At 37.5% G+C, this 24,665-nt stretch overlaps 2 protein-coding genes across 6 annotated transcripts in view; both read left to right on the forward strand.

Annotated features, from left to right (window-relative positions):
• prlra (prolactin receptor a) overlaps window positions 1-18,124 on the forward strand; it is a 60,171-nt gene extending 42,047 nt beyond the window's left edge. For 3 of the 4 annotated variants that reach the window (XM_073934422.1, XM_068215832.1, XM_021468801.2), the window contains 4 exons: window positions 1,262-1,403; window positions 10,077-10,173; window positions 11,187-11,256; window positions 12,871-18,124. In XM_073934422.1, the coding sequence (XP_073790523.1) occupies window positions 1,262-1,403; window positions 10,077-10,173; window positions 11,187-11,256; window positions 12,871-13,845 (1,284 nt within the window). In that variant the 3' untranslated portion in view covers window positions 13,846-18,124. The remainder of the gene's footprint in view (window positions 1-1,261; window positions 1,404-10,076; window positions 10,174-11,186; window positions 11,257-12,870) is intronic. The other variant, NM_001431060.1, reaches the window with a different exon arrangement.
• Window positions 18,125-21,283: 3,159 nt separating this feature from the next.
• Window positions 21,284-24,665, forward strand: part of agxt2 (alanine--glyoxylate aminotransferase 2) — a 36,937-nt gene continuing 33,555 nt past the window's right edge. The window contains exon 1 of one of the 2 annotated variants that reach the window (XM_073934949.1): window positions 21,284-21,501. Coding sequence is in view for 1 of the 2 variants with exons in the window: in NM_001033750.1 (NP_001028922.1) it covers window positions 21,402-21,501 (100 nt within the window). In the remaining variant the exon portion in view is untranslated. 2 annotated transcript variants of the gene reach the window in all.

Raw genomic sequence — 24,665 nt, forward strand, 5'->3', positions numbered from 1 at the left:
GTCACTCCGCTGCTAGTCCGTTTGCACTGGCTGCCAGTTGCTGCTCGCATCAAATCCAAAGCTCTGATGTTTGCCTACAAAGTGACTTCTGGCCTAGCACCTTCTTATCTGCACTCACTTCTGCAGATCTATGTGCCCTCCAGAAACTTGCGTTCTGTGAATGAACGTCGCCTCGTGGTTCCATCCCAAAGAGGGAAGAAATCACTTTCGCGAACGCTCACGCTCAATCTGCCCAGTTGGTGGAATGAACTCCCTAGCTGCATCAGAACAGCAAAGTCACTCGCTACTTTCAAGAAACGACTAAAAACTCAACTATTTAGTCTCCACTTCACTTCCTAATCTGCAATTGCCTCTCTGAATATCACACTAACTGTACCAAAAAAATAAATAAATACTAATACTACTAATACTTCCCTTCTTAGACTTTACAGACCTGAAACTTGCCTATAGCACTTATTCATTGTTGCTCTTAGTTGTGTAAATTGCTTCCTTGTCCTCATTTGTATAAATTCTCATTTGGATAAAAGCGTCTGCTAAATGTAAATGTAAATGTAAATGCACAGTTTAGTTCCAACCCTGCTCCAACACACTTACCTGTAGGTTTCAAACAAGCCTGAAGGACTCAATTAGTTTGATAAGGTGTGTTTAATTAGGGTTGGAACTAATCTGTGCAGAGCTGCGGCCCTTTTGGAACTGAGTTTGACACCGGTGTTTTACAGCATCAATAATGTAGATTTTAATTAGTTTAACAACAAAACACAATTAAATACCGCTATTCCGTCTAGTCTCTCCCTATATATATATATATATATATATATATATATATATATATATATATATATATATATATATATATATATATATATATATATATATATATATATATATTAGTCGCTTTTAACACATGAGAGAGGGTTCTTTTGCTGTGCTCGTGTTCAAGGAGGCGTGGCTTTAGACGGCAGGGGAGGGACTGTGATTCAGAGATTTATGCTAAGCTGTTAGCATTGTGGAAGATCACCAACTGCACCTTTAATCGGCACTTACAAAACTTCACAGTCTTATTCCTATTTTTTATTTTGAATTTTACAGAGGTATTTGTTCATTCATATTTTGCTTTATTGTTTACAAATATCTAAAAAAAAATACTCTTACTATACTACTTGTAAAATGTACTATCTAATAGAAAATGAGTTAAAATCTCACTTAAATACCTGTACTTTCATATTAATGACGAACTTGTGCTTGCTTTGTGTTTGTGTAGGAATATGATGCTGAAAGGCAAAAGAACTATAACGTGTTCAGCCTTCACTCTGATAGAGAATACATGGTGCAGGTGCGGTGTAAACCAGATCATGGCTTCTGGAGTGAATGGACACAAACCACCTACGTCAAAATGCCCAACTGTAAGAATTTTTTTGTTAATTTCAAGTAAATTTTCTTATAAAATGTATATACTTTAAAAGTACTCATTCGCTCATCACTGATGTACTTACGTACTCACTAGCTTACTCATGTAAGTACTTACTCACATACTCATTCACTTACATATTTAAGAACTCACTTACAAATGTACTTACGTAGTCACTCATGTACTAACTTATGTACTCAGATACATACTCATGTATTTGCTTACGCACTTACTCCCATATGCACTTACATGCTCATTCACTCGTGTACTTCTATAATCACTTCTGTACTTAGTACATACATACTGTATGTAAGTGACTAACATATGTATGTACTTATGTACTCACTCAAATACTTGCTTACATACCCACTCACATATGTACTTAAATGCTCATTTACTTATGTACTTGCAGATTCACTTCTGTACTTAGTCACCCACGTACTTAGTGACTTGCTTAAAAACTAAGTATGTACTTATGTACTCACTCACATATAATGTACTCACTCAATTACGTACTCACTCATGTATATACTTACTCACATGCTCATTCACTCATGTACGTACTTATGTACTCACGTTGGTATTCACTCACGGATGTACTTACTCCTGTACTCAGTCACGTAGTGTATGTACTTGCTCATGTACTCACTCACATACTCACTCACTTACATATTCACTCATGTATGTACTTACTGTGCGTACTTACCTACTCACTCACTTGCTTATGCATGTATTTATTTACATATTTACATATTCATACGTACCTACATACTAATTCGCATACTACACACACACACACACACACACACACACACACACACACACACACACATAGAGAAAGACATCAGATAAAATGCATTTAGGTTTCTCTGAATTTACTAGGTATGTGTTTGGGTAAAATGTTAATATTTGTTTTATTCCGTAAAGGTCTGATTACATTTTCGAATAAAAGTATTTATAGCAACTGTCCAGAAAAGAAAATGTTTTGATTATTTGTGTTTGACAATCAGGATTATTCAAACAAATACTGTTTTCTTAACTCCTCTAAAGTTACAGCAATGGTATTGCATTTTCAAAAATTTGTATGGACATGCTGTTTTGATTCTTATTTTATATTGTTTTTCTTTTTTCTATTTTTAATAACCTTATAAATTTTAGTAGTTTATGTTTTTTGGTTTCAAAAAATATTGTTCTGACAAAAAGCTAAAAATAATTTACTGTTTTATTTTTGCATTTTATTTCAGTAAAATATGTATTTTTATTTAACTTGTTTTGCCTAAATTGAAGAACCCTGTTAGACACATAAAAAAGCTACATATTTCCAGTCCAGTAAGTAGTGGTACGCTTATTAAATGATCATCCAGCACCTCTAGAGAGCCGTTTCAGAGCCACAGTCTGTATTTCCATGCTCTCCTGTGCACATCAATCTAACAGCTCAGACAAGTCAAGAGGGACACAGACAGACCTCCAGTTTCTCCAGGGGCTTCAGACCTCAATTCCCCCCCGCAATCATGCACGAAATCAACTCAACTCATCTCAACTCATTTATGTAGAAAGCACTTTCAAAAGCGTTAGAAATAGATTAAATTGCAGCGCAAGGATAACTGAAACTATAAAACGAGATACAACAAAAGAACAACATAGCCACGGACACACAAAAATAAAATAACTATATATAAACTAAGATTTTATAACCAAAAACCTGATGAAAAAAAATATTGTTTATGCAACAGTTCGACGGCATAAATGTGTGTATCAAAAAGAAAATCAAACACAGAGAGTGTCAAATCCCTTTTTTATTTGGAACTTTGTTCCGCCTCTCATTCACATCTGCAGCTGACATCAGAACAGCAGAAATCATTGCTACATTACAAATGTCACTTTAGAGCTAGTGTTTGAATTATTCTCTGGCATAATGTCTAAAGTGATGATAAAACAGTGATTTGGCTCATATTTTAAGATTATAAGGCTGAACGGCATGAATTGTCATCAGTCTACAGAGATTTCCCAGTATTTCTCTGTTGCCATCGGGATTTCACAATAATTAATCCTGAAAAAGCTAAAGCAGCACAATTGCTACCAAATCACTTTTGTGTTTGCGATAAGGAAAACCGCTAAACACATGTGGGCATTTCTTCTTTCGTTCTGTGTACTGAACTAGTAGTGCAGTTATGAAAACAAGAGAGACATTTGAAACAGATGGCCAACCAGTGGCCAACACAAAATACACACATTCTAAGTATGTGAGTCCCATCTTACACTCAACACACTACAATTACTATAGTATAAATACAGCACTACAACAAACAAAATACAGAGATTGATTTAGAAAGCCACCTACCAGTTTTATTATGATTTGGGGTTTTTCCTCCCCTAAGGGCTTGCGTCTCTGTCGCCAACTTGTGAATGGCGCTGTATCTCCGAAATTATAAACAATTAAAATAGGAACTATCCTTATAAATAAAATAAACTGCATGGTTACAATCTAAACAACTACATGCTTGACTAAAAAAGTCTTGAAAGTACATTATGCTGTCCAACAGCAGCAATATTTGTCAAACTGTAGAGTGTTCTTGTTGTTGTTGTGTGTGGGCGGAGTAATACACAAGGGTGAAGGGTTAAGAGGCTGGACGAGTGCTATCAGCCAATCAAATAGAAACAGACAGTTGTGTATGTGTGTGTGTGTGTGTATATATATATATATATATATATATATATATATATATATATATATATATATATATATATATATATATATATATATATATATATATATATATATATATATATATATATATATATATTTTTTTTTTTTTTTTTTGTCATTGTGTGACGCTCAATAATCAGGACGTGGAACCCAATTGCAAGTAAAAGTTATTTAATGAAGATCACAGAAAAAAGACAGAGAAAATGGTGAGTGGCTGGAAGTACACAGTCTTTTAGCAGGAATAACAGTAGCGATCTTGGTCGGCAGCGCCGATAGAAAGTTCATGACACTCGTCAACAGAGTGAATCAAACAGTCATCATCAAAGGAACCGGAAGCATCCGAAAGTGAAACGAGGAAGCAACCGAGCCACTCACCACCAGCGAGAATCAGCGAGAGGATCCTGACAAAAGACAAAACACCGTGAGCATACAACGAACTGACAAAGTGAGACAGGAACGCTGAACATTTATAGGCACAAAAATGCGCTACACCTGTAGCGCGCTGATTAACAGCCGAGCGGTGACACGCAATAGTTCCGGTAACAAGGATCATGTGACCGCTCAGCTGATGCCACGAAAACAAACACCCACTGACAGGCACGCGAGTCCCACACAAGCACAGAGAGAGAAGCACACACACTTAGAAACACATACCATAAATAATGAACTGTCACACAACGCAGACACTTCAAATGAAGAGCAGATAGATCCACAACCGTGACATTACCCTCTCCCCTACGGACGCCTCCTGGCGTCCCCAGACGAGCCTACCTGGCGATTGTAATCATCGATAAGAGAGTGGTCCAATATGTCCCCGGCCGGAACCCAACTTCTCTCCTCCGGACCGTAACCTTCCCAGTCCACCAAGTACTGAAATCCTCGTCCCCTCCGTCTAGAGTCCAGAATGCGCTTAACCGAATAAGCAGTCTCCCCATCTACGAGACGCGGCGGGGGGGGAACTGGTGTGTGCGGATTAATTGCCGTATGAAAAACGGGCTTTACTTTGGATACATGGAACACGGGATGAATTCTCCTGTACGCTGGAGGTAATTTGAGGCGGATTGCCACAGGATTAATGATCTTAGTGACAATAAAAGGGCCAATAAATTTAGGGGCTAACTTATTGCAGACGGTGCGGAGCGGAATGTTTTTCGTAGAAAGCCACACTTTTTGACCGACAACGTAAACGGGAGGCTTAGACCGGTGGCGATCGGCTTTAGCCTTGGTGCGCTTCCCCACTTGGAGGAGGGTCTGTCTGGCCCTATTCCAAGTGCGGCGGCACCTCTGGACAAAGGCGTGAACAGAGGGAACCGCAACTTCAGATTCCAGACTAGGAAAAACTGGTGGCTGGTAACCTAGACTACACTGAAACGGAGAAAGGCCCGTGGCAGACACTGGTAACGAATTATGTGCGTACTCCACCCACGAAAGTTGTTGGCTCCAAGAGGATGGATTCTGCGAGACCAAACATCGCAATGTGCGCTCAAGATCCTGATTGGCTCTCTCGGTCTGGCCGTTACTCTGGGGATGAAAACCAGAAGAAAGACTAACAGTGGCCCCCAATAAACGGCAGAATTCTCTCCAAAATTTAGAGACAAACTGAGGCCCCCTGTCAGAGACCACATCCGTCGGGAGGCCATGAATGCGAAAGACATGATCAATGACAGCAACCGCTGTCTCTCTGGCTGATGGTAATTTGGGCAGAGAGATGAAATGAGCAGCCTTCGAGAACCGGTCCACCACGGTCAAAACTACCGTGTTACCGTTAGAGGATGGAAGACCCGTAACAAAATCTAGCGAAATGTGTGACCAGGGTCTCGAAGGCACTGACAGCGGTTGGAGGAGTCCAGCAGGTGGGCGATTGGAAGACTTGGAAACCGCACAGACAGAGCAAGCCAAAACAAAATCACGCACATCGCGAGCCATAGCTGGCCACCAAAATCGTTGTTTGATAACAAATAATGTGCGACTCACCCCTGGGTGACAAGCTACCTTGGAGGAATGACCCCACCGGACGACGTCGGACCGTAATCCCTCTGGCACAAACAAACAACTCGGTGGACATCCGATCGGGGGCGTTACCCCATCCAGGGCTGCACGGACCCTCGACTCGATCTCCCAAGATATGTTAGCTACGACGATGTTCTGAGGAAGTACAGAATCAGAAGATGACTTGCGATCTGAAGGATCGAAAAGACGTGATAACGCATCAGGTTTGATGTTCTTGGAACCTGGTCTGTACGAGATGGTAAAATTAAACCGTCCGAAAAATAATGCCCACCGAGCCTGCCTGGAGTTCAATCTTTTAGCGGATCTAATATATTCAAGATTTTTGTGATCGGTCCAGACGATAAAAGGCACCCCCGAGCCTTCTAACCAGTGACGCCACTCCTCCAAAGCAAGCTTGACGGCCAACAACTCTCGATTACCAATGTCGTAATTTCTTTCTGCAGGAGATAATCGATGAGAAAAATACGCGCAAGGATGGACCTTGCCATCCGAGGCGGAACGCTGGGACAGGATGGCTCCGACCCCAACCTCCGACGCATCGACCTCCACCACGAACTGCCTGGAAGGGTCAGGGGCAATGAGGATCGGGGCTGAAACGAAACAGCCTTTTAGTTTGGAGAAGGCAGCCTCGGCTGCACTGGACCACCTGAACGGCGTTTTGGAGGAGGTCAAGGAAGTCAGAGGTGTGGCGAGCTGGCTGAAATTGCGGATAAAACGCCGGTAGAAATTGGCAAAACCCAGAAACCTCTGCAGGGCCTTACGGGAATCTGGGGTTGGCCAATCTACCACAGCCTGAATCTTCTCTGGATCCATGCGCATCCCCTCGACTGACACGATATGTCCCAAGAACTGAACCGACTGTGCATGAAAAACGCATTTCTCCGCCTTGACATAAAGCCCATTCTCTAACAGCCTCTGCAACACTCGTCTGACATGTTGAATGTGCTCCTGGAGAGAGTGGGAAAAAATCAGAATGTCATCCAGGTAGACATAAATAAACTGATCTATCATATCTCTCAACACGTCATTGACGAGTGCCTGAAAAACAGCCGGAGCGTTGGAAAGGCCGAAGGGCAGAACGCAATACTCAAAATGCCCTCTAGGGGTGTTAAACGCTGTTTTCCACTCATCCCCGGGTCTTGTGCGAACCAAATGATAAGCATTGCGAAGATCTAATTTTGTGAAAAAGTTCGCCCCCTGCAGACGCTCGAAGGCTGAAGACATCAGCGGCAAAGGATAAGTATTCTTAACCGTGATGCTGTTCAGCCCTCGATAGTCTATGCACGGACGAAGGGAACCATCCTTCTTTTTCACAAAAAAAAATCCCGCCCCCGCCGGTGAAGAAGACGGGCGGATGATCTTGGCTGCTAGAGAATCAGAAATATATTTCTCCATGGCCTCCCTCTCTGGAACAGACAGCGAATATAACTTGCCTTTAGGCGGAGACGTACCTGGCAATAAGTCTATAGCACAGTCATAGGGACGGTGAGGAGGTAGAGAAGCAGCCCGGGACTTACTGAACACTCTCTTCAGGTCATGGTACTCACGGGGCTTGTTTGACAGATCCACCTGCTCTTCCTGAAACACAGAACAAGACACAGTGGAACAAGCAGACAATAGACAAGACTTATGACAGCTCTCGCTCCAAGAAAAGACTGTGTTGTGGCCCCAGTTAATATGTGGCTTGTGTAACACCAACCACGGATGTCCCAGAATGACAGGATTCTTAACAGTCTTAGTGAGAAAAAAGGAAATAGTTTCAGTATGATTTCCTGAAGTAATAAGTCTAATAGGGGCCGTGATGTGCGTGATAGTAGGAAGAGGTAGTCCACTAAGTGCATGAACAGCTATGGGTGAAGAAAGAGGAAAACAAGGAATTTTTAACTTATTAACTAGATCAGAATCGATAAAACTCCCTTCAGCACCTGAATCGATGAGCGCATCACAGGAATGAAAGTTCGAGTTAACTCCCAATTTAATGGGTAGAAAAGTGGAACCTGAAGTGTCCTTCCCAGTCAATATTTCGCCCACCAAAAAACTCTTACCAGTGGATGGTTTGTTCTTGACTGGACATACGGCTGCATAATGACCACCAACCCCACAGTACATGCACAGTCCCCCTGTGCGACGACGACGTCTCTCCTCCGACGAGAGGCGAAATCTTCCCACCTGCATGGGCTCAGGTTCCGGATCGGGGGTTGTAGCCTCTGGAAAGCAGGCCTGAGGACGGAACTCCTTGTGAACGCCTCTGCGCTGCAGACGGTTGTCCACCCTTATAGCCAGACTGATGAGACCGTCCAACGTCTTGGGCAGCTCCAAAGCATAAATTTCGTCTTTTATGTGGTCCGCGAGTCCGTGAAAGAACATGTCCCACTGGGCTTCACTGTTCCAGCCACACTCAGCCGCCAGGGTGCGGAAATCAATGGAGTAATCCGCCACACTGTGATCCTCCTGGCGAAGCTCCGCGAGACGTCTGGATGCCTCCCTCCCCGAAGCAGCCTGATCAAACACCGTCTTGAGCTCCTCTGAAAACGACTTAAAAGACAGACAGCAGGGAAGTTTCTTCTCCCACGCCGTGGTTCCCCATAATGCCGCTTTGCCAGTCAATAGATTAATTAAAAACGCCACCTTGCTCTCTTCGGTGGGAAAAGATGATGGTTGAAGAGATATGTAAAGTGAACATTTGGCAATAAAGGCTCTACATAAATGGGGTTCACCTGCATAAGGTTGTGGTGGAGGTAGTCGTGGTTCGGTGGTTCGGGGAGTTTCGTTGACCAACGGGCTGGCTGGTGGGTCGACGGAGGGAGCTGGTAAGGAGGATCCGGCGCTGAGACCCGAGCTGAGTCGTTGGACTTGTGTAGTCAGCTCCGAAACTTGATTGACCAGTGCTTGGATGGCTTGACTGGTCATTTTCATCTGTTGGTCTTGATGATCCATCCTGGCGACACTGCGTGAAAGCACCTCCTGAATTTCTGCGGCACTTGCTGGGTCCATGTTGGTCAGTTCGTTCTGTGACGCTCAATAATCAGGACGTGGAACCCAATTGCAAGTAAAAGTTATTTAATGAAGATCACAGAAAAAAGACAGAGAAAATGGTGAGTGGCTGGAAGTACACAGTCTTTTAGCAGGAATAACAGTAGCGATCTTGGTCGGCAGCGCCGATAGAAAGTTCATGACACTCGTCAACAGAGTGAATCAAACAGTCATCATCAAAGGAACCGGAAGCATCCGAAAGTGAAACGAGGAAGCAACCGAGCCACTCACCACCAGCGAGAATCAGCGAGAGGATCCTGACAAAAGACAAAACACCGTGAGCATACAACGAACTGACAAAGTGAGACAGGAACGCTGAACATTTATAGGCACAAAAATGCGCTACACCTGTAGCGCGCTGATTAACAGCCGAGCGGTGACACGCAATAGTTCCGGTAACAAGGATCATGTGACCGCTCAGCTGATGCCACGAAAACAAACACCCACTGACAGGCACGCGAGTCCCACACAAGCACAGAGAGAGAAGCACACACACTTAGAAACACATACCATAAATAATGAACTGTCACACAACGCAGACACTTCAAATGAAGAGCAGATAGATCCACAACCGTGACACATTGTTTTAAGAGCTGTAACCTAATTTATCCTCTATTTATAATTTCATTATTTCTTGTTTTTGTTAATAGTACTGTAAGCGTCACAAACTGAATTGTTTGATCCTAAAAGTGAGCAATTACTGAAGATATTTTAAAGAATGTTGGAAACCAAAAACAACTAATACAAATTCTATTAATAAATGACTATTTCAATGGTTTCCAACCTTCTTCAGAATAACTTATTTTGTAAAGTTTTATATTTTTAAAATTTTGTGCATTATTACTTTAAGGGAAAGGAAATGCAGTTGAAAAGCACTTTATTCATATCCACATCCTGTTTTGTGTTTACACTATATAGATATTCCCAGAGAGCGTTCGTTGTGGATCATGATCACGATTTTCTCTGTCTTCATCGTCTTTATCCTCACCTGGATGCTCAAAGTGAAACACAACAGGTGCGTTTTGAAGCATGTGTGTGTATCAACTCTACATTGAATTTCTGCATGTTATCAGTTTCATTTTAATACACTTTACCTATTTTATTTATTATTTGATATAAATGTATTTATTATTTAATAAATTTTAATGAATTATTTTACTGTTTTCTATTTAATTTCTATTTTTTCTATTTAAAAAGTTGTATATATTATATTAAAAGTGATTCATTATTACTGGCAAGTACTCGCAATAAAAGCTGAAAATGTTTTTAAAATTGAATATTTAATTGACTTATTTTAAATTTAAACATTTATTTTTTTAACTTTCTAAGCAGAAAAATTTTATATATATATATTCTACTTTTATATTTATTTATTATTATATATTTATAAAAAATCATTATTAATAAACACTATTATTATTATTATTATTATTATTATTATTATTAAATATTATTTTCCTTCTTTCTGGTATATCATAATTACATAAATAAATAAATAAATCAATTGTTTCCACTGACAAACACTTGCAGGATTAATCTGCCATTAGAGGACTGATCTAGATTTTGCAGTACCTCACTTCACCCTCAAATGTAGTTTTTAGGCCAGTTTTTCTCAGCGTAGATTTAAATAGACAAAGATAGACTAATTACATTGTCAAATAACGTGAGGCATTCTCAACAGTACAAGGACGAACGGGATCCACAATTAATCTCTTAATCCTGTCGGGACACGTGAAGGATTTTGTTCCATATTCCAGATAAATCCTTCATCAGTATCCGTAGTGCTTATGATATGATCATGTACTTGTTGATAGATAACAGTGCATTAATATTGATATTTATATTCAAGCAAATTAATTATTTCTTGCTAAAGACAACGTAAAACGTATCTAAATATTTCATCCAAATGAGTTTGTTTTGTATATTAAGCTTTTTTATCCTGTAAAGAAAAGATTTGTGCAAACTGTTGAGTATCAGTTTTAAAATGTTGTTTTTATTTAGTTTTTCATTTTTCATGTTTGTATTTAGTGTGAAGCTTTGTTTGCTGCCTCCTGTTCCTGGGCCGAAAATCAAAGGATTTGACAAACAGCTTCTCAAGGTAAGAGAAAAATCCCCCATTCTTCTATATATACAGTTAATGTCAGAATTATTAGCCCCCCTTTAATTTATTTTCTTTTTTAAATATTTCCTAAATGATGTTTAACAGAGCAAGAAAATTTTCACAGTATGTCTGATAATATTTTTTCTTCTGGAGAAAGTCTTATTTGTTTTATTTGGGCTGGAATAAAAGCAGTTCTTATTTTTTTAAACAACATTTAGGGTCAATATTATTAGTCTCTTTAAGCTATTTTCTTCTTCGATAGTTTACAGAACAAACATTCGTTATAAAATAACCTGCCTAATTACCCCACCCTTAACCTAGTTAAGCCTTTAAATGTCACTTTAGGTTGTATAGAAGTGTCTTGAAAAATATTTAGTCAAATATTATTTACTGTCATCATGACAAAAATAAAATAAATCAACTATTACAAATGAGTTATTAAAACTATTATGTGTAAAAATGTGTTTTAAAAAATCCTCTCTCCGTTATATATAGTTCTCTTCAAATATAATCTCTGAAATATTACAAGTTTGATTGAAGATAGAGTTTATACTTGAAATATATACTTTATACTTTTGTTTATACTTTAAATGACTTCAGGTTTCTGGTCTGCTTGCTTTAATTCTCTGGTAATGTCTGTGGTTTGACTGGGCAGTTCCACAATTTAGATTACAGACAGCATTTGTTCAAAGATGCTCATTAATTAGCTAATAATTAGTTAATATGCACTCAAGTCTATGCAAGATTAAGCCATTCAAGCTTATTTTTTATGTACAGTGGCTTTAACAGGTGAATTTGCAGCAGTTGACAAAACTTTCCTATAAAAAAATCTGATATACTGTATGGGTATATATGCAATTCACATATTTAACATCAGTGGTATTTACCAATATTTCATTTGTTCATACCCACAAAAACTGTTTAAAAATATTGTAAAAATAGCCACATATACATATTTTTCAGTTTTTGTTAAAGTGTATTAATATAATTATGTATTATATATTTTTTCATAGTATTTCCTGTTATATTTTTCTTTTAGGGACGGAGCTGGAATTATTTTTATTAAATTTTTTATTTAAAACTAGTAAGATAAATATTATTAGCCTCTTTAAATTTTTTCATGATTGGCTACAGTAAAAACTCTGTTGTCCAATGACTTGCCGAATTAACCAAACTTGCCTATTTAACCTAATTAAGACTTTATAATGCACTTTATGTTGAATACTATTCATTCATTTTCCTTCGGTGTAGTACCTGGTTTATTAGGGCTTGCCACAGCGGAATGAACCACCAACTACTCTGGCATATGTTTTTACGCAGCAAATGTCCTTCCAGCCACAATCCAGAACTGGGAAACTGCTGAATACTAGCATCTTGCAAAATGACTAGTGCAATATTATGTACTGTCATCGTGCCACAGACGAAAAAAAGGGTTATCAACACCATCATGTATAAAAGTGTTTGATGAAAAGCCTGCGTTTAAAATAACTTTGGAAATAATGTCACGGTTATTTTTGCCTTCAACTGTACATTATATATTCATGTATGGCTATATATCAGATTTTCGAAAGTTTTACACATTCATCTCACTTGTTTGTCTTTGTTTTACAGAGCGGGAAATCAGAGGAAGTTTTCAATTCTCTGGTAATCCCAGGTTTCCCTCCAACCACTGATTACGACGATCTACTAGTGGAGTACCTCGAGGTGTACGACAACGAGGAGCAAGAGCTGGTCCTGGATGGTAAAGATCTATCAGAGGACAGCATGAAATCCAAAAGCCCATCTGACAGCGACTCGGGCAGGGGCAGCTGCGACAGTCGTACCCTGCTTTTAGACAAGTGCATGGAAGGAAGTGGAAATGACCAACACAACTACAGCCAGCACGGAGAAACAAGCTGGGCTTCTTCCAGCGAATGTAGCGAAAGCCAAGGTTCACCTGGTTCTCCAGAGTCCACCGATGGACGCATGAAAACCTGGCCTGTTGTGTTTTCCTCACCCCAACCGCATCACCACTACCAAGTCGGAGCGACAAAACCGGCCTACCACAGCGTCCCGGAGATCCTAAAACATTCACCATCACACGCAATCCCAAGCAACTACCACCAGCTTTACCTTCAGGACATCCCGCCGCAGGAAGGGCGCTTTACTAAACCTCCCTGCCGGCATTCCCAAAGCTACAACCAGTTCAACATGGACAACGTTGACATTTCCGAAGCCGGTGTTCCTCCATCTCGCTCCTTGGAGTATGTAGAGGTGCAGAGGGTCAACCCGGAAAACATACTACTGCTTAGGCCACTTTCAGACCCAAACCGTGAACCTGAAGGGTCAGATCGCATCGATGAGGACTACAGCAAGGTCAAAGAAGTGACGTCAAACAATACTCTCCTTCTCCAAAGAGAAACGTCTCATCAGGTTGTCAATGATTACAGCCAGGACTTTGAAAGCTATGCTGATCAATGCACAGCCCAGCAAACTCCTCACCCATGCAAACCTGTCATGACACAGTTGCACAGTCAAGACATGAGGGTGATGGGAAACGGTTACGTGGACACAACAGTCCTGATGCCATTATACAAGCAATTCTAACGCAGGAAGGCTGACAGACAGTCAAAACAAACAAAAAAAGCAGACAAAACATATTAAAAACAACTGTTGACAGCTCATGCCAAGCGCTTTTATCCCTCTCAGATCTTGTTATGTTTGATAAATAAGCAGGATTTGTATTTATACAAGTGATATTTACTTTGAAGTAGATTGTATCGGACACAAGCTGGAGGGTTGCTGTGAACTTTTACATGAAGAAGTCACGGATTATGTACTTTTATGAGGTGATGCTTGTAAACCACCAAAAGGGGTTCGCTTTACACTTATAAATAATTGAAGTCTTTAAAGTTAACATGAAATCGAAGCAGGTCTTATTATCTTAAATGCTCGGATCACCCAAAAGATTTTACTTTTATTATTAATTACTCACCCGCATGTTGTTCTGGACCTTTGAGACATGTCTTCAGAACACAAATTTAAGATATTTTAGGTGAAATCTGAGAGCTCCCTCATCCTCCATAGACAACAAAGTTCCAGACTTGTTCAAAGTAATAAAACATACTGTGGAATATTTAGTCAATTCCATGCGTGTTCAGTAAAAAAGCTCAGGAGAGGTTTTTCTTCAATGTTACACATATTACTAATTTATTAGATACAAATAAAAAATTCGATTCACAAAATTTGGTTATCCTCAATGCAATGCAAGCGTGCTTTTATGCATAGCTGATATTAACAGGATTGACATCACTTGTCAATCAATCTCCAGTCCTTCTTTGGCCGCACCCATACATACGTCCTCTTTTTGTACTAATTCTCTGCACAGCACCAAAAAGCACAAGACTTATCAACTGCAAATTCTGTTCTCACAGGAAGTTTCACTGCAGAGCTCAAGTTAATTTTAGACACTCAGGCCTTTGCATTCTAGCAGCTACTTCTGCAAAAATGCTTCATTATTATGCAAAACATATCAAAGAAGTTGGTTTATATTTATCACCTTAAGCAATACAAATACAATTGTTTAGTGAAAAGAGAAACAGACAAAACTAATTTAATAATTAATTCCTTTTTTTACAACAGTACAAAATGAACATCCTCAAAACAGTTTATATTGCCTTTAATTGTGCAATTGGAAAATTATCAAGCTAGGGGAATATTTTTGTGTGCACATAGCACAAAAATAATGTTTTTATTTAAGTTTCTTCTCCTCATTCTCAGTATATTGTGCATGTTTACAGGCACTGTGTACTGATATATACTCTGAATTCAGCTTGTTTGAAATGTAGCGTAGCATCACAGGTAATATAGCAGCTCGATATTCAGCTTTTATACGTAGCTGATATTAACAGGTGGAGTTTAGTGGAATTCATCACCTGTCAATCAGTTTCCATTCAGTTTCCAGTCCTCCATTGGCCGCACCCATACATACATCCTCTTTTTCCACTAATTCTCTGCACAAAGTCAAAAAGCACAAGACTTCATGCTTACAGGAATTTTCGCTGCAGAGCTCAAGTAATTTTAAACACTCAGGCCTTTGCATTTTTAGCAGCTTCATCTACTTCTGCAAAAATGCTTTATTCGTATGCAAAACGTATCACACTAGGGAAAAAGTTTGGGTAATTTATTTCACCTTAAGCAATACAAATACAATTGTTTAATGAAGAAAAAAAGAGACAAAAATGATTTTAAAAAAATCCTCAAAACAGATCATATTGCCTTCAGTGGTGCAATCGGACTATTATCAAGCTAGGAGAATACTTTTGTATGTACAGAAAAAATGACTTAATTGTACAATTTCTTCTCCTCAGTGTCAGTATATTGTGCATGCTCACAGGCACTGTGTACTGATATATACCCTAGATTCGGCTTACATGGTTTGAAACAAAGCGGAGCATCACATGTAATCCATCAGCTCAATATTCAGCTTTCTCCTGAACGCGCACAATATACTGACACTGTGGAGAAGTGTTCTTTATAACGAGTCGGGACCGTTGCTGTTTATGAAGGATGAGCAAGAGCTCAGATTTCATCTAAATACCTTAAATTGTGTTTCGAAGGAAAACAAAGGGCTTAGAGGTTTGGAACAAAGTGAGGGTGAGTAATTAATAACGGAAGTGTCATCAACTAACACTTTAAATACATATGCTTTTTTGTTAACCAATAGCCAAAAGTTATTCAGGCACGATCTAAGACTTCTTTTCAGAGTTTGCAAATTGAAATTGCACCTAAGTTGTTTGTGTTTTAGGTTGCATTTACACAATTGTTTCCCAACCCTGTTCCTGGAGGCACACCAACAGTACATATTTTGGATGTCTCCCTTAAATAACCCATTGATTTCAGGTTTTGGAGTCTCTTCTAGTGTTCTAATGAGTTGATTCAGGTGTGTTTGATTAGGAGAGGTTAAAAATGTTTACTGTTGGTTAAAAATGTTTACTGTTGGTGCGCTTTTAGGAACAGTGTTGGGAAACACAGATTTACACAAAAATTAATATAAGTTTCACATTCAGATGACAATACTGTCAAATGTTTGTATAATGTGTCCTGTTTTTTATAATCGTGTTTTTAAAGTTATATTGACTATTTATTTTTACAGTGTTTGTTTTAGGCTCCTAAGGCCTTGTCAAGCAAAATTGCATAATCTTTTCCTTTTTATTTTTAGTTGCAAACGGTATTGTGTAAACACTCCCTTATTTAAGGAAAATAAGACGCGAATACTATTTCATGTTAACTTCAAACGATTTGTCATGTTTATATATTCCTGAGATTTGAAAACTTAGCACTTAGCATAGTTGCCATCGGCAGTTCACTATGCATTATGTTATTGTATGTATTTTTGCATCATGGCACTGTTACGTGTTCAAAGCTACAATGCTTTTTATCCCACTGTTCACTCCCGAAACGCATAAAGGTCTAAAAACTATTTTTAATGAACTAATCTTGAGAATTGTAACAGCATTCAGCCAATTCAAAGCTTTGGTTTGATGCACTGCACTCTACAATGAATTTTAATGCTCCAACATGCCTACTATATAAATACAATATCATTTTTGTCGCCAGTTTAATCCTACGTAATCTTTCATTTCAGGAAACATTTCCGCTTGTGAAATCTCAGTCATACAATTGAAAATGACTTCGTATATATTAATTGAACACTAATGCACATACGTTAAAAGGGATTTGAATTGATTGTAAATTGTTTTTAAATATATATTTTTAGCTCTCAGGTGGAGGTAAACTCACTTAAATGATCCTGCTGAATGTATAAATGTATTATAAATGTATTTGGCACTGATTTTGGCACAAAATGAGAAAGTGCCAGCATTTAAGTACATTTCCAAATATGTTTCAGTGAGTTATTCGCTGTAGAAGTTGAATGTTAACCCTGTGGAAAAACCTTTCAAATGACACGCATAGCCATTTATTTAGCACTATTTTTTTCCTTATTCTTTCATATAAAAGAGAAATTATAAAAAATATATTTTAAGCCTAAAAAGATCAGACATTATATGAAACAACCAGGCAGTTATTATCTTGCATGCACAAAATGTTAACCATAAAAGCAGTTGCTTGCAGAAAAGAATGAATTTTGCAAGAGTCAGCCTCCACATGTTGCCTTATTTTATGCTTGAATCTATGAGAGAAGACTGTGTTGATTTTTTGGACAGTAAATTTGCAAATACATACACGCATGTATATAAAAACAGTACATTCGGTTGTTATAAATGACACATAGAAACCTAGATCATTTATACAACAGTTTAATTTTGTAAGGGTCGACTGAGCCTAAAAAAAATCCTGATCTAATTTAGTTTAATTGTGAGTAGAGTAATATTTTCTTATGTCTTTGTTTCTTCAACAGTCTTGTTTCATGCATAATAAATCTGCATGCATCATTTATGTTAAGCAATTTTTAAAATCAGGCAATGGAAAATAGGTTTTTGTAACCGGATTTAAAGACAATTGTGTGAAATAATACTTTCATTTGAGCGTATGACGGAACATAAATCCCAAGGATGATTATATTATCACTTGATTTCAGTTTACCAAACTTAAAACCACTATAATCAGCCTTTGCTATATTATAAAGATACACTAAAGAATGCTATATTTTTGTTGACATGATGCTATTTTTATTTAATGTCTTTACTTTTGTTGGGTGAATTCAAGTCAGTTGAGGTGCTGAAATCAAACTTGTGCTGTTGACCTATGTAAGTTGACTGAAAACATCTTGTGTAATGTATCCTTATTGTGTTCTGCTTTTCCATAACCAACATTACTTGTCAAATCACATAGCAAAACCATTAAAACACTTGCTCAGATTGTTTCCAGTGTCATAGAGTGGTTATTTTGAGAAAGATGGCATCTTATTGCCCTCAAATATATGCCAAAACGTTCAGCCAACACATGTACACAAGTGAGTAGTTCATGGAAAATTTAGTAGAAAATAATGTAATGAGCGAAAACTAAATTACATATATTTTTAATTGTAATTTAACTTTTAAAACATTTTATTAATGCAACACCAAGCTTTTAGTTAGCATTGTTTATGTTTTTATTTTATTTTTCAGGATTAAAACATCTAGGTCTGCAAGATTTAAAATATATATAATAAAAAAGTTAGAAATTATATTAAAGTAACTGTTTTTTTAAGTAAAATATGAGAAATAAAGTCCCAAATTATATAAATCTGTTCAATCTACACAATTACTATATACACATTATAAATGTATATATAAAAATTAATCTGGAAATATGGAAAGTTTTCATAGCATTTCATTTTTTAATGTTACAGCCTTATTCCAAAATAGATTCATTTATTTCCTCTAAACTTTACACACAATACTCCATGATGACAATATAAAAAAAGATTTTTTTTAAATTTGTTGCAAATGTAATAAAAATAAAAAACCCGAAAAATCACATGTGCATAATTATTCACAGCCTTTGCTCAATACTTTGTTGATGCACCTTTGGCAGTAATTACAGCCTCGAGTCTTTTTGAATATGATGCCACAAGCTTGGCACACCTGTGTTTGGGATTTTTTGCTCATTTCTATTTGCTGTATTAGGTTGTATGGGAAACAACGGTGTACATTCATTTTCAAATCTCTCCAGAGATGTTCAATAGCATTTAGGTCTGGGCTCTGGCTGTGCCACTCAAGGACATTCACCGAGTTGTTGTGAAGCCACTCCATTTATATTCTTTCGGTGTGCTTTGGGTCATTGTCCTGCTGGAAGATGAGCTGTCGCCTCATTCTGAGGTCAAGAGCACTCTGAAGCAGGTTTTCATTCAGGATGTCTCTGTACATTGCTGCATTCTTCTTTCCCTCTATCCTCATAGTCTTCCAGTTCCTGCTGCTGAAAAACATCCCAACAGCATAATGCTGGATGATTAGACTGGTGATGAGTGTTGCCTGGTTTTCTCCAAACATATCACCTGGCATTCACTCCAAAGAATTCAAATTTAGTTTCATCGGACCAGAGAATTTTGTTTCTTATAGTCTGAGAGTCCTTCAGATGCCTTTTGGCAAATTCCAGGTAGAGAGTGCCTCGAGACTATCCTGTCTCAGGTATACAGACAATTCCTTTGTCTTCATGCTTGGTTTGTGCTTTGACATGCACTATCAACCCTGGGACCTTATATAGACAGGTGTATGCCTTTTCAAATAGTGTCCAATCAACTGAATCAACCACAGGTGAACTCCAAATAAGCTGCTGAAACATCTTAAGAATGATAAGTGGAAACAGAATGTACCTGTGTACATGTGATTTTTCAGGTTTTTTATTTTTAATAAATTTGTAACAATTTTTAAAAATCTTTTCACATTGTCATTATGGGGTATTGTGGGTAGAGTTGAGGAAATAAATGACTTTAATCCATTTTAAAATAAGGCTGTAACAAAAAATGTGGGAAAAGTGAAGCGCTATAAATAGTTTCCGGATGCACTGTATATTTTTCCTTTCTTTCCTCGTACTCTATATTCCACAATATAATGGAACAATATGTAATGCAATGGAGTGTTTATTAAAGCAATATACTTTCAGAAATAATAATTTCATGATAATTTTGGAATTATCCATCTCGTCATAGATGCTTGTTTCGTTATCTCTTTAGTTACAATGAAATTAAGGTTTCTGAGGAAAACATGCAGGATTTTGCTCCATATAGAGGACCTCAGTGGTCCTCAGTGGTTCAAACTTCCAAACTGAAGTTTCAGTGCAGCTTCTAAAGCAAGTTTCAAACTCATATCCTGTAGGGCCGCACATCTGCATAGCTCCAACCACCTCCAAATCACATCTGCTTAATATTCCCTATAGTAGTTTTGAACACATTGATTAGTTGGATCAGCTGTGTTTAATTAGGGTTGGAGAAAAGCTGTGCAGAGCTGCGGCCCTCCAGGAATTCAGTTTGAGACCTATGCTCTAGAGCACAGGTGTCAAACTCAGTTCCAAAAGGGCCGCAGCTCTGCACAGTTTAGTTCCAACCCTAATTAAACTCACCTGATCAAACTAATTGAGTCCTTCAGGCTTGTTTGAAATCTACAGGTAAGTGTGTTGGAGCAGGGTTGGAACTAAACTGTGCAGGGCTTCGGCCCTCCAGGAATTGAGTTTGACACCCCTGCTCTAGAGGCTTAAAATGATCCCAGATAATAAATAACGAGTCTTACCTAGCAAAACAAGTTCAAACCAGTGAGCACCACAGAAGTTCACTATTAAAAAAATTTCACTATAGAAAAATGTTGTATGTTTTCTTTAATAAAACTTTCCTTTTTGACTAAAAGTGGGCCGTTTCAAAAGCTAAAAACTGGTAACCATTGACTTCCGTGGAAGGACAAACAAAGGCTACCAAGGACTTGGTTACAGGTTTTTAGCTTTCTTCAGAATATCTTCAGCACAAGAAAGAAACAACCAAACAGGTTTGAAACAAGCGAGGGGGGGGGTGAGCGTTTTCTGTTTTAGGTGAACTATATCTTTAAAAGAGAAAGAACTGAACATCTCGGATGACAATGGAGTGAATACATTATCAGCAAAAGTTTATTCTGAAAATGAACAAACCCTTCAAGTTTGTTACGCCGTACACACCCCTAGCTTTTAGAGAAACTAAATTAGTCTACCCCCTGGACTCAACTATATTTACAAACGCGCACACGCACGCGCACACACAGAGAGAGAGAGAGAGAGAGAGAGAGAGAGAGAGAGAGAGAGAGAGAGAGAGAGAGAGAGAGAGAGAGGGCGGGGCTTGTCCTCAGACATAACTTTAGCTAATGTCAAAAAAATAAATAATAATAAATAAAGTGCAACCTTAATATAAACAAAAAAACAGCAACATTATGAACATGTTACAATGTATTTAGTATGTAGTGGTTACAATCTGCCAAGACCATATAAACAATATTTGACAGGCTTATACATGTTAAACAAATGTCTTTCTGTGACGGAACGGTATTTGTATTTGTGAGGCCCGGAGACAGACTTTACCCCCACATTCCATTGGCTGAACTCGGTCCTCCCTGAGCACTTTTTGGGGAGCAATTCACCGCTTCTCGAGGCTTCATCATTTTGGATTCACAGCAGAAGAATTGCTCGTCAAAACCTCAATCATGCACAAAGTGTGTTGTCGGTTGCACGGTCGGTCTCTTTTGGGGAAAACGGGCTTAAGGAGTTCAGTGGACGCTTGTGTGAAATTCCACAAAGCTGGCGGTAAGAAACAGCGATTGTTTACGCGCTTGAAGTCGCCGGTAAATTTGGGTAAACTTATGAATAACGTCCGGTTTTGAGAATATGAAGAAGTTTTAAGGGTCCTCTCATCTTGACAGAAAATAATATTTTTAATGACTAATGTCATTCTATCTATCTATCTATCTATCTATCTAGGTCCGTGTACATTTTGTTCATTTGTTTTCCATTTTCAAACAGAATAAAGGAAATGGAGAAAACGCCCGTTTTTCCGTTTTTCTTTTGCTCACGAGAAAACGAAAAAACGAGATTTTGGCTGGATTTTCGTTTTTTGGTTTAGGGTAGGAAAACGGATAAACGACTTTAAAATTCATTTTACACATGTAGGCGGTGCTGAAACGCCCACTTTCCTTTAATTGGTTAACCAAATCTGCGCTCGTGACGTCACCCTCAAAATAAAAGCCTTACACGCAGGCTTTTAATTAATATTATTTAATTATATATATAAACAAAGTTTACATATTCTATCATTTGAACCACACACAGTTAGCAGGCTTACATTCATTGCGTAAGTATAAATTAAATAAAAACGTAAATCAGCAGTATTCTTAGACATTTGTCATTAAAATAAGGTCATAGTTCACTGCCAAGCTTCTTGCTGCTGTGCACCTGATGCAGAGCAAAGATAGCCATTTCCGAGGAGCACCTGGTTTACATGATTGTTTCAGAGCTATTGTAGGCCTAAATAATAGCCTACTCTGTATAAAATAATAATTTATTATTATTATTATTATTATTATTATTATTATTATTAGGCCTATTATTATTAGTATTGTTATTATTATTATTTACTTAGTTATTCAATGGTTGTAAGAACACATTGGACCCTGCATGGGGCGATAATAAATGGTACCATTTGTTTCTATTGGATTTTCTCCTATTTTAATTTAATATGCCTTTAGCCTATTGTAAATATTTATTTGATAATTATTACTTTTTTATTGCAAGGTCAAAGTAGGCCTGTCTTATTATTATTATTTTTTGTTATTATTTTGTCGTTGTTGTTGTTATTATTATTGTAGCAGGGACATAGCCACAGGTGTGGCAGAGTGTGCTGGTGCCACCCAAAGTGGCATCTTGCACCTGAAAATAGATGCCTTCGCGCTCAAGCGGGCGCAAAAAAAACTTGCACAGGCAAAAGTAATGATGAATGTGTTGAAGGAAAAAAAAACATTCTAATTATTTGTTAATAAAATAGTGCAACATTATTCTCAGTCAGTGTAGGCTGAAAAAATTAAGATCGCCAGCATTTCAAGGGTGGTTTTATTTTTAGTTCATTGCTGTGACGCGCTATATTTCACTAAGGCTGCATGAGACTGCGCATCTTGCTTATTTTCTCTATTTTACATACAGAACATATCATACAGTCCAGGTTCTACCGTTCTAGTGAGTGTGGGGCATTGCTTTACGGTGGTAAAGTGGATTATTTCTTGGCAAATTCATAATGATTCACTTTGTTTAGTAATAAATTTCATAGTTATAAAATAACTACATTTCAAGAATATGTTAACACTTTCAACTATTTAGGATTATTTATTGCATCAAAAGTAATTTCAAAGTAACATTAAATGTACGTATAAACTGCTTAATTTGTGTGTGTGTAAACACCTAAGATGCAAAAAGCTTATTTAGACCAGAATAGGCCTACTAAATGCAACGGTCAATGTATGTAAACTTATGACCTAAAATGTCTTAAATGACTAAATTTAAGTCTTTTTAAGTTTTTAAATAATTTAAGTTTAACATTTAAACTTTAAACTTCAAATTAACAGAGTATGGCAAATAAATTGTTTATTAAATGGAGGTCAGGTGTCTATCTTAATTATAATTATTAAATATTATGAAACTACAGTGGTGTATTGGAGAGTACGCACCTTTTAATTAATTAATTTTAAATAAGTGGTTTATCCTAAATAAAATGCAATGGGATCGGTGTGCAATGAATAGTTTGAAAACCCCTGGTTCAGACTAGACGAGCTAGCTGTCTGTGCGCTGCGCTAATAACTTGGCATTTGCTCTTTTCAGTGCTGCCAGATGCATTTATAGTGCATAAAAAATAAAAAAGGTAATTCGGTAAAGCGCGCGATGCGCGCAGAAATAAGCGCACTATAAGCATATGTCGAATTAAGTTCTCTTTTTCTTTAATCAAGACTTTTCCATTCGAGGAATTACAGTTATTAATAGCTTAGTCCTTATAAATGATCAGTTTATAAAATACAAAATTTACGGATCAAGCCTAATGAAGAATAAGAAGAATATGCAACGCATTATGATCCTTGAATGATCAGAGCGCATTTATATAAACTATATATTTTATATAATCCATAAATATTAAAAAACATTATACATTTAAAGTAATGGAACATTATATGTTATAAAATCTAAACTATTATTTAGGCTACAGTACAGGCTGTTCAGCGCGTGCGTCAAAGAAAAGACTTGACACAATCTCTATAAAAACTTGTTGTTTTATTTACAATATCTAAAGGGATATAAAACATCTAACATGCATCTCCATTCTCAACGAGTTTCTGTGTTCTGCATCCTTCACAGACCGAGGTCTCATTCCGAGGTAATCTGTAAATATTCTCATTTGGTTCTGGCACATTCTTGATTAAAAGTGAAACTGACCGGTGCAACGGATGATTTGTCATCTAGAGTGACTACAGTTATAATACAGGTTATGGAACTATTTCACTTTAATTTCATATTATTATTTTATTAAACAAACAAACCAGTTTTTGTTTTGGCTCTGCATGCAGCGTATTGGATCTTTGAAGCATTGCACTTCAAATGTTATTCCTTTTTTTTTGTTGTATTTTTAATATTTTTAATTATACAACACAAAATTGGTTCTAAACAGATACATTTTCCTATAGGCTATGATGAAGTGTATATTTTTGTTCACACAGGTCCTATACAAAACTGTGTGGATGGATGATTTGTTTCTCCGTGAAAATCACTCATTTAATAAGCAAAACAGGCCAAAATGTTGTTTAGCTTGCGTCAAACTGGATGGACAATTTACAAACATATTGAATACAAAGGCTGGTTATTTTATGCAATGAGGGACAATAGGCCTATTACAAATTAAAGAAAATTATTTGCATATTAAAACGAAAATATAT

The sequence above is a fragment of the Danio rerio genome, chromosome 21 (genome assembly GCF_049306965.1).
Source record: "Danio rerio strain Tuebingen ecotype United States chromosome 21, GRCz12tu, whole genome shotgun sequence".
In the NCBI taxonomy this organism is placed as follows: domain Eukaryota; kingdom Metazoa; phylum Chordata; class Actinopteri; order Cypriniformes; family Danionidae; genus Danio; species Danio rerio.